We start from the raw sequence: 10,770 nt of genomic DNA, 5'->3' as shown, positions 1-10,770 counted from the left end.
GGAACTTCAGAGCTGGCCCCGGAGAGCATCAAGGAACTGGCAGGAGAGGAAATCACATCTCAGGACTTTTCCATGTTTAGTGCCAGAAGCTCCATTCCACTACTGGCAAACTCCCATCTTCTGGAAAACAGCATGAAAACTTTTCTGGCATCAGTTCAGCAGTCTTTATTATGATAAGCATACAGAGACTTGTGTGCATCAAAACAAAGATCCATTTCTTCAGGGCTGGGCCACGGAAAGAAAACACATGGCCTGGGTGGCAGAGACTGTTGTCCTCAGTGTGTCCTTCCCAGTCCCTCCAAAACAGGCTGTTGAGCCTGGGACAAAGCTGGCAGCCCTGCAGAGCCTGCACACCCTGCCTGGCACAGCATGGGAAGAACTGGGGTGGAGAATGAAGGGGCACACATCCGGCCCAGAGCTGCTCTTGGAGAAACTGGGAAGCCCGGGCCAGGGCCAACATTTCAAGTCAGCCTCCCACTGCAGAGGTGAAGGCCCCACTTCTGAGAGCTTTCTTCCAAGTGGAGACCCCACTGTGCTTTGCTCTAGGGCTGGAGAAGTCAGCTGTAGTCTGTGCACAGAGGAGAGGCAGCTTTATCAGGGAGGAGGGTGAAAGGTACTTAGAGCCTGTGGTGGGGAACAGTTTTCCTGTCAGAGGTGAGGGTGCTGCAGGTACCCAGGCTCTCTCTTCTGACAAGTTCCAATAGCTTTGGCCCACACTTGACACTCGGCTGAATATGGCAGAGCTCATAGAGGTCATCAGTCCCAGAGAGACCAGGCTGCTCTTGCACCCTGCAAAGCTATCAAATCTCTCTGCAAGGAACCTCCCCAAAAACGGACCAATCAACATTTCAACCCAAACCGGAGACACTCATCCCACCTTGCTGCAGCACACCTCAGAGCTTCCCAGGAGCCCAGGAGAGCTCTCTCTTCTAGGAGAGACCAAGGTCTGGAGTCTTGGCAGTGCAGCAGGGCTGAATAGTGAGTAAATATTTGCTAGATAAGAACATGTGATGTTAAAAGATGCTTTACCCAGGAAAAGCAAAATGCTACGGCAGGCAGTGTCTAGAAATTAAAGCCAGAAGCTATCAAATTAGAAATAAGGCACAGATAATTATCGGTGAGGCAGATCAACTGTATTAACAAGAGAAATGATACATTATTACTGGCATATTTGGAAACTCCCTTCACTATCATTAATGGTCTTCATGTACATGTTGGGTGGCTCTGGAACACACATTTAAGTTGAATACAGCTGGATCAGATGCAGCACAGAATCAAAGAAATGAATGTTCATAACTTGAACTCTTTGACCAAGGACTTTGAGTAGCCTCCGTGAATAAAGTCCTACAATAACAGGAGAAATGGGGAAGAAACAATCATAGGTCATTCTGTGAGTGTTCACATACAGGCAATGACAGGATGCCTTCAGTCAACCAGTTCCTGGAGCCTCAGCCTGCTCAAGTGGCATGTCTGTTGTCACCTTAGAAGTTCTGATCTTGGAGAGACTGATTTATGAATGGGGTCTATTAGTCATAAGGTTTAAAAATATTGTAACATATTTTGTGTTTATCTTTGTTTGGGCCCTTTAGGTTGTGCTCAAGTCACATTTAAAGCTTTAAAAAACCCCAAAACTCAAACCAAAAAGTAAGATAATTAAGACAGGAGGAGCAAGTGAAGATGCCAGCTGCTCACCTGGCTCCTGAAAGAGGAGCTAACAATATTCATACTCTGGGACTTGCAACGAAGACACAAAACATAGTAAAACTTCTTTTTCCAGGTATTTGACATTTTCCTTTGACATAAATCCTTAGCAGGAACAAGAGCAGATTGGCACAAGCTTTCTTTCCACACCAACTTCCACATGGAGTTTTTGCATCAATTTCTGATGTGTCCTAATGGATCTGCCAGTTCTCATCATGGACACAACTGAGCAGCTGCCAGATCCCCAAGGAGGTCTCAGGAGAGGCATTGCCATTCTGCAGGTTTCCATGCTGTTCATGGGAAGGGTGGATGCACCAGCTCACCCGGGGAGCTTCTCCAGGGCATCTACTCTGCTAGAAAGACTCTGTCTGCAAGGGAGGTGGCACCAGACGGGGTGGATTGCACATGAGGCTGTCTGGGCAGCAGAAGCAGCTCCGATCACACGTTTCTCCTGCATGCCTTCCAGCCATGGCCAAAAACTACTGTTCATCTCTCACCTAACTATCTTTGCTTTAAACAGCAGAAGGAAGACTGCATCCGTAGCTGAATTCCGGCATCACAGAGTATTTGCAGATAAAACAAAAACTGGCCAATGGACTCACAGCTGGTGAAGGGTCATTTGCAGATTGAACTGGATAACCTGCTTGGAGGAATATCTTTTGAATAGCACATGTTTCAGTGGAGCCCCATGGAAGGCAAAATGGCTCCTACCGAGAGACAGTGATGTAGGATGTGAGGCAGAGGCTGTTCTGAAATGCAATGACTGGGAAAAAAGACCAAGTTGCCATAGTCCAGCTGGACTCAACAGCCTAAAAACTTTCTGTTAAGTGAGCAGACCTGGACCAGAGATATATGGATGGGGAACATAGAGTATAGATCAAAACCAGATACATACACTTTTAGTGACTCTACTACCACTCACTGCTGAAAACGTTGGTGTCCAAGTTTCAGAAAGATGTAAAACATTTAAAAGAAGTGGAGTTGAGAGCTACAAGCGAGGTCAGCACAGAGCACTTTACAGATTGAAAACCAATCTATTTAATATGATATAATGACAACTTGCAAGCACCAACAAGGAAAAAGAGATTTTAATAGCAGAGTTACTCAGTCTTTTGGAAATGGACAGAACAAGGTCGAACACAAGCTGAAGCCAGCTAATTCAGAGCAAAAATAAGACACAGATTTTTAGAACAATGATCTGCCCAAAGATCTTAGGACAGGGTAGATTTTTCCCTTATTCTTAGTTCCTTCAATGTATTAGGGCTTCTACTTCCAGGCATGAAGTAGAAATAACTGGGTGACATTTTCCAGCCTGGACTGTGCAGAGGGACAGGCTGGGAGGTGTCTGTGTCTGTGCTTGCCTAAAGGGGAAGGCATTATTGGGGTTGCACATCCTGACCCCCTCCACACTGCCTACACCTTTGCTCGGGGAAACAGGTGTGTGTTTGCCATGCCTTCCTCTCTACAATATCTGCTTCCTTTTGGCCTCCACATTTACAGGTCATTAGGAGAAAAGATTTCCGAGATTTTGAGGGAGGTAGACAGGCACCAGTGGTTTCTGAGTATTTTTACAAAAATGGATTTCTGACTTACCTCTCCTTTTTTTGGACCAAGAAATGGAAAAGTGGAAGAAAGCTATTCGTAAGCTCAATCAGTGGCATTGTCCTCATTGTGTGCTAGAAGACGGGCTGCAGTACGTGCACTCACAAGCCCTGGGTCTTATGGCCATAGGATAAGCCTATGCCATGATGGAAGGAAAGGCAAATCTTCACTAATTTTGCTGGTGGAAAGAGTGGTTCAATCTGTGCATACTCATGCTGGTTAACTGCTGCCAGCTGCCTATAGGAACATTAGCTAATAAAGACTTTCCCTAGGTTGGAGGCTGCTGTGTCATCAGCACAGTGACCCTGGATTGCTTTAGTGGGCCTGTACCTGAGGGCACACTGATCACACCAGAGTCCCTGCAGGCATAAACAATCACTTCTGGTCAAGCAACCTGGGCCAATACAAGCTGTTCCTACAAAAACCAGCAATGCCTGGCTGGGAACTTGTGGCTTGATGTACCTTAAAGATGCAGGAATGGCTCAGTGCAACAGTGAGCCAGCTTTGGTCCAGCAACATCAGGAAGACATGGGAAAAAGGCATTTTGCCACCTGCAAAAGGAGCTGACAGCCAACAGAACCCAGCTAAGGGCTGATGACCACAAGCATGTTCATCCTCATCCCTTCTTTTCCCAGAGTGGCATTTGGGAGCCTGACCCACCTTCAGGGGCCAACCAGGTGCAAGTGCTGTGAGAGCTCAGGACGCAGGGAGGTGAGCAGAGGTGTGCTGGTGCAGAAAGGGCTCTTGGGAACAGCTTCAGCGGAGAAGGAGCAGGATCACCCTGTATGTGATAGCTCCCAAGAGCTCAGTGGGATGTGTGACCCTGAGATAACCCTTGCAGGAGCACTGGCTCCCAAAGATTGCTGCCACTTTTCTCTTCATAATGCTGTGCACAAGGCAGAAACCAACAAGCAGCAAAGTTTCATTGAATGAAGGTACGACCCATTCAAGAAGGGGACACCAGCTTGTCTGTCCTTGGCAGAAAAGGTGGCGAGCCTGATGTCCCAACATCTGTCAGTGCAAGTGTGATTCAGAAGAAATAAATGCCCTTGTTGTACAGTCAGTAGCTTCAGTGAGAGGGACTCTGCAGTACAGCCTGCTCTGCTGGGGTCTCCCACCCCTGAGTAGCCAGGAAGACATGGCTCCTCTCCGCTTCAGGTTCTTCCTAAACAATCCCCTTCTGCAGGCACTTGGGCTTGTGGAAGAGAAGCCAGGCGAACAGGAGCACGGACACCAGCACAAGGGAGCACAGCACCATCAGCCCCACGTAGCTGCCATGGGAGAGAGGGGGCTCGGCTGGCTCCTCTGCAGGAATCATGTTGGTCAGGTTCAGCATGTAGCCCAGGGTCCAACCTGCATCACTGCTGCCGATCTGAAACAGGAGAAGAGCAGAATCAGTGCTAGGAGGCTGCCTGTGGCATTGCTGGGGCAGTGGCATCCCTGGGGATAAAGGGCCAGGCTGTGCAGCAGAGGCTGCAGAGAACTGCTGGGGTAGAGCCCTCCCCACCACGAAACACACCTTTCCAAGGAAGTGGATCATTTGCCAGTTCTTTTCAGTGAACTCATAGCCATTTTCCAGGAGAGAGAGGATGTAGGCTCCAGAGAAGCAATATTCACTCAGGTACTTTTCTTTGATGTGGTGATATGCTGTCTTCACCTAGGGAAGGGGGCAATCACCAGACTGTTAAACACATCTTTCCACTGCTCCAGCTTGTGCCTGAACATCCACTGCGGGTGCTGGGGGGATCTTCCCCATCTTGCTCTGGCAATTAACCTTAGCCATTTATCCTACAGAAAAGTATCAGTAGCCCCAGTCTACTGCAACAAGCACTGCTCACCTCTTGCCAAGGCCGGGCACAGAAGCTCTCAATGGTGCTGGTCACTTTGTTCAGGGCAAGGGGGTTTGGTTCACTGGTCAGGTTCAAAAAGTTCATCACAAAATAGAAAGCAGAAAAAGCCTGAAGGAGAAAGATTCTTTTAATCTGACTAGACCACAAATCCCACAAAAGAAAATGAGTTTATTTACAAATAGAAAAATATAAGAAGAAACATCATATGCACAAGAGCAGGAATATTTTCAAGAGTGATGTCATTTTGAGACATACACCACAGGGCTGCTGAGAGATGGAGGCAGGAATTATGATATCCCAAACAACTTCTGTGAGCTCTCTCCTTTAAGTGTGCCAGTGGCACGCACTGATTGCCATCACAACCATGATCCTATTTTGGCAACTGAGTGAGATGAGTGTGCAACCAACATCACCACAAAGAGCAGAGGTGATGGTCTGAAAGGGTTGTACAGAGCCCCATCATATAATCCAAAGTCCAGAAACCCCATCTCTGACCGTGGCCAGTAGCTTATAGGTAGGAGGCAGCTTATGAACAGGACAAGGGTGTATTAGCAGTTCTCTGAAAAGCCTCACAATCACTGAGGTCTTGCAGCTCTAGGACGGATGGTCAGCATGGTGTCACACATAATGTGTGTTCAGAGCGTGCACTGTCTCCTCATCATGTCTGGGAAGCAGACAGGTGAGCTGGCTGGTTTCAGCAGCACTCAGACACTGCTGGGTGAATTTCAGACCTGGTACCACCACTGACCTCAGGAGGCAAGGTTTTTAGGAGCGGTATTCCTGCCTGCAGCACACTCTCCTGCCTCTGGTGTTGGACATCAAGAAGGACAGCTTAAAAAGTAAGTAGATCACCCCAAGGAGATGGGTTAGAATGGGAACAGTGCAGTACTGGTAGGCCAGTATTTACTGGGGTAGCTCCTAACATGTCTGTCCTCACAGCAAGCACAGCACTGCTTTTGTAGTTACATGTCCAAAAAGCCATCTTGTAAATCATTTCCTGCCTCAGTCATGAAAAATGCACTCTAGCATTAGTCTGAATTTCTGCTCTGTTGACATTCTGGATTACAGAGTTGAAGAATGAGTGAAGACTCACCCCAAAATCCCCTTGTAATGGAGGTAGGTATATCCCATTGAAGGAGCAACTGGAGTAAGGACAATGGGTTTTGTTGAAGAGTGTCTGGATGTTTTCTCGGCACTTTTGATAGTCCCCCTCTCCCTCTATGTACAGCTGTCTGAAAGGTAATTCCTTTTTCTTGTCTGATGTGCAAGGGTTTTTGAAGAAGTCACTTATATTTATAGTCCTCTGATAACCCTGGTGAAAGCACGGGTCGAGGAGACTGCTGCTCTCCACGGTCTGAAAGTAAAAATCAATTCAAGCTGTTACACTTTGCTCTAGAGTAACCTGGGGAAAGAAAAACCCTGGGAAAGAACCACAAGGAAGGGTGGCACTTGTCACAGTACATCACATCATGGTGCACACATCAGGTCAAAGGGATGAGGATAGCTTAAGGCACTGGCTGTGCAGGGGAAGATGTGGGTACTGCCATAGCCTCCCTGTAGGACCCTGGGCAAATTACTTTAAGTCACAGTTTGTGAAGCTGCGCTGTTGATTTGGGTTTCTCAGGGATGGTAAAATGTCACCTCCCCTGAGTACTCCAGTTAAATGCCATTCTCTTGCTATCCCATGCCCAAGAATCAAGGCATCTCAAATTGATACTACTTTTGAAAGTATTGACTGTCACCTCTTTGGGCACCTCATGCCCAGTCTGTGTGGAGAACAACGACATTTCCCTAATCCAAACTAAGAGGTGAACTGGGTCACAGCAACTTTTACAGCACTGGGAGGGTCCAGGATGTCCATGTTTAATTACAGGGGTAGATGTACTTGCCTGTAGGTCCCTGGCCAGTTTCTGTTGCAGAGCCTGGTCCTTCCCGTAGCAGAGAAAGCTGTGAGTGTACACTTGGTAATCCTTGCCATAGAGACGGAAGTAGAGCTGGTTCTCTGGGGACTCCAAAGAGAGGTCCTTTGATACAAAGGTAATCTGTGTGGAGGCTCCTCCAAGGTCTAGTGCTCCTGATGTCTCACTTAAGGATGTCAGGGAGTGTAGAAGCTTTTTCCAGCCAGACTTGGGGGGAAAAAAATCAAAGTAAACCAGATATATTGGGCATGGAGAGGATTTATTTTGGAGAAATGAAAAAGAGAAAGAACTATGAGGAGAGAAGCAGAAGCACAGAACACAAGAAACATGGGAAGTCCTGGAGGGGGCATGAGATGAGAGCTGGAACAAGATACAAGAAAAACACAAGCTTGTAAATACAGGAGATGGATCATGTCCAAGTTTTTGCAGGAGGGCAAAGAATATGGAATCTAATACCACTGTTATGAGAAAAAACAGTCCACTTACTGTTTCAGCTCTCAGAAGATTTATAAGCTCAATAGGAAAGAATCATAGTCCAACTTTTCAGAAACTGAAATATTTTAGATCAGGAAGGGAGAAGGATGCTGTACCCAAGAAAAATGATTGAATATGCTGGCATTTTATTTCAGTGCTTGAAGCCTGACTGTAGTGGTGCATCCTGATACCACTAAGTATCAGGAGGTACTCCCAGCAACTGCTGAGGCAACATGTGCAGCTTCCTGATCCCTGGTAAATGGCTTACAAGGCAAGATAGTGCCTGTGACACCTTCTTGCAAGGCATGACTTACAAAGTGCTGCAAGACAATGATTCAGATGTACTTGCTATAGATATACTACCTGCTTGAAATTGCCCAGAAGGTAGTTAATGGTGATCCATCCATAGGCTCCTTCTTCCTGACCAGTGATAATTCTGGCACCCTGGAAGTTGAAGGGAGCTAAGCGTAGTGTGTTTTCTACTGAGGACAAGACTTTGTCAGCTGCACTTTTGTTCTGCAACCTGGATGAATGGAAGAAAGGATGGAGTGACTCTGGCTGACAGCTGTCAGTCGTCTATGTGCCTTATTCTGAGCAGGCAGGCTGCAACTCCCCACCAAGTGACAATTATAAGAGAATGGTTGTTCATTTGAGCCATCCAGCTCTAAGTGGCCATGCTTCTCTCTGTCACACCTTGACAGCACAACTGCCACCAGCTTTGACACTTACAGACCCTGCAGCTGAGAGTGGTAGGTACTCGGAGCACAGACCAGAGCTCTTGTTCAGTAGCATGTGTCCTGATAGGAGTTGCACTGTGGAGACTCCTCTCACTCTTTACTGTCACCATTAGAGAAGAAATCCAGAAGGTATCCCCAGGAAGATTTCCCAGGCAATATATACCTAAGATCAGTTGCCTGTCCTAGCCAGGAGAGGTCTGGGTCACCCTCATGAAAATCACAAATTGTAATTAAAGGAGGATGTGATTATAGAGTTACCTTAGCCTCTGATGGCCCTCTGTGGGGAGTTGCAACATGGGCTCAAAAATCCTGGATTAGGCTTAATAGCAGACCATAGGGATGTTTGAGCATGCCTTTATTGTGGGGATGTTTAGGCATCAGCTTGGGCACTGCTGATCTCCTGGTGTCTCCATGCTGCATGTGGATGCAGGAGATGATGGAGGGTTGGAGTGAGCTTCGGTAAGCAAGGGAAAAGTCCAGGGGACTCGGGGCTCAGAGAGGTCAGCAGCACAGGAGGGTGTCTGGGCACAGTGTGGGCTGGCAGTGTGTCCTGAGAGGCCCCCACTGTGCATCCATGGTGATCCCAGGTGCAGTGCTGCAGAAGGGGACAAGCCCTGCAGTACCTGAGAAGCCGCATGCCAGCAGTTGCTCCGAGGTAGACGGGTGTCTCTTTGTGCTGTGCTGAGGGAATCACCTCTTTTGCTTGTTGTAGGCACTGTGCCAGAGAGGGACCTGCCTCCTCTGTGGCATGGGAGTAACCTGAGATCCCAGGGCCTGCAAGAAGTACAGATGCTTCATTGTTCAGACTCCAAGCATAACCCCAGAATGCTGTCATGAGCAGGTGTGCTAAACTGTATCACAGGCAGCAGAATCAGATTCAACCACCCCATTCCTTAGGAGCTTTAGAAATCCTACAGCACCAACTAAGCCCAATGCAATTGGTGGGTGGTGACAGGGCCCAGCATCTGTCACCCTGTCTCTGCAAAGCAGGCTATGAACTAACAATGATGGTTGAGACAAGCCATTTCTTTAGCATGCCCTGAACATCTCCAGTCTGTTCTCTGAGTTTGCCTGGGTGTACCCTGGATCTGCGCCTAAAAATCCCTGACCCTTCTATGCTGGTTCCTCCAGGGGCAGATGCTGTCATTTGTTTGTGTACTTTATACTCACGCTACAACACTGGGTGTTTTGCAGCTATTGCTTCTTATGCTAACCCAAGGAAAAAATCATTGTCCCTCTCTACCATGTGTCCCCTGGTTCCCTGGACTGCCCCAGGACCAGGGCCTGTCTGGCAGCAGTGAAGCCCCATTTGCTCCAGCTTGCTGTGTGCTCAGCATGCTACTCCTGACGTGGGATGCTGCAGTGCAGAGCAGCTATCACAGCAGCTTGGTAACAGTAGGGCTCTCCCCTGCACTGCAGAGGCCTGAAAAGATCCCATGCAGGTCTGACAACACCTCTGATCCCCTCAGAATGCAGCGATCCATGATGGTCTGTGCTGTTTCTTGTTGTGTACACCCCTAGGCTTCATTTATGCCTTCCTAAACAATACAGTACCTACACAGCAATTAAACAGAATAAAAAAATAAGCCATGACACGCACAAGTTGAGCAACCTTGAGCCACAAGCCCTGTGCATAGCTTGCACAGAAGCCTTAAAAAAGAGCAAACCATGCTCTCCCCTCTCATTGCCTTCATCAGGACTTCAACAAGAGTGCATGCAGACACTTTATTTATTTAAGTACATTCTTCGGTGTAGTTCTTTCCGAAAAGCAATTAATCCCAAGCATCCTAAAAACAAAGGAAAAAATGGATCTATTTTTCTTGCCAGGAAGGTTGGGCACATACAGCTCCCCGTGGCAAGCAGTGGGGTATACATCATTGCACAGATGTAACACTGTTTCTACTATTGGCCTCTTCCTCTAGATTTCTCCTCCCTCACCCCTTTATTACATTATCTCTTCTTCATCCCACGCCCCTTCCCCAGGTCCTTTTTCTCCTCTTACCTTCAACTTTACACACCTCCACCTGCTTCACCACCCCAGTGTCGTTCTCCTTCTCTGCTGGCCACTCGTACACGTAGAGGTTAGTGTGGGACGATCCCGCATCCAGCACGATCCCATACTGTGGGCAAAACAGAGTCACTACCCCACCTGAGGTACCGAACCAGACCCAGTGTGTGCTGGCCTCCGTACACGGGGGACCAGGCACACGCAGCCCATCTGCCTGGCAGCTGTGGGGATGTATGTCATTGCTCTCCTCAGTAGAGCTCCAGTGCAAAACTCCCATCAAAGGAAGCAGGAGCAGAGAAACCACAAAGTTGGGACTGGTTACTTAAGAGATCATTCCCTGTGAAGCTGTAACTGGTTTTACCATGAAGATGTAAAACAAGATGTTGAGCTGCATGGAGCCAGAAAAAGTGGTTAGCCAGAGCCAGCAAGGGCAGCAGAGTGTCCGTGAGCACTATGGACACTTAACCCCCCAGCTTGTT

At 47.8% G+C, this 10,770-nt stretch overlaps 1 protein-coding gene across 5 annotated transcripts in view; it reads right to left on the bottom strand.

Moving 5' to 3' along the window:
- Positions 1-150: 150 nt before the first annotated feature.
- The window catches only part of ENTPD1 (ectonucleoside triphosphate diphosphohydrolase 1), a 54,835-nt gene continuing 44,215 nt past the window's right edge, over positions 151-10,770 (bottom strand). For all 5 annotated transcript variants that reach the window (XM_017726090.1, XM_017726087.1, XM_017726088.1 and 2 more), the window contains 8 exons: positions 10,286-10,403; positions 8,907-9,057; positions 7,910-8,069; positions 7,043-7,279; positions 6,247-6,507; positions 5,142-5,261; positions 4,823-4,960; positions 151-4,675 (listed from right to left, as the gene is read on the bottom strand). In XM_017726090.1, coding sequence (XP_017581579.1) covers positions 4,469-4,675; positions 4,823-4,960; positions 5,142-5,261; positions 6,247-6,507; positions 7,043-7,279; positions 7,910-8,069; positions 8,907-9,057; positions 10,286-10,403 — 1,392 coding nt within the window. In that variant the 3' untranslated portion in view covers positions 151-4,468. The remainder of the gene's footprint in view (positions 4,676-4,822; positions 4,961-5,141; positions 5,262-6,246; positions 6,508-7,042; positions 7,280-7,909; positions 8,070-8,906; positions 9,058-10,285; positions 10,404-10,770) is intronic.

Source organism: Corvus brachyrhynchos, unplaced genomic scaffold (genome assembly GCF_000691975.1).
Source record: "Corvus brachyrhynchos isolate BGI_N302 unplaced genomic scaffold, ASM69197v1 scaffold61, whole genome shotgun sequence".
Lineage (NCBI taxonomy): Eukaryota > Metazoa > Chordata > Aves > Passeriformes > Corvidae > Corvus > Corvus brachyrhynchos.
This window is presented reverse-complemented; position numbering and strand designations above follow the sequence as displayed.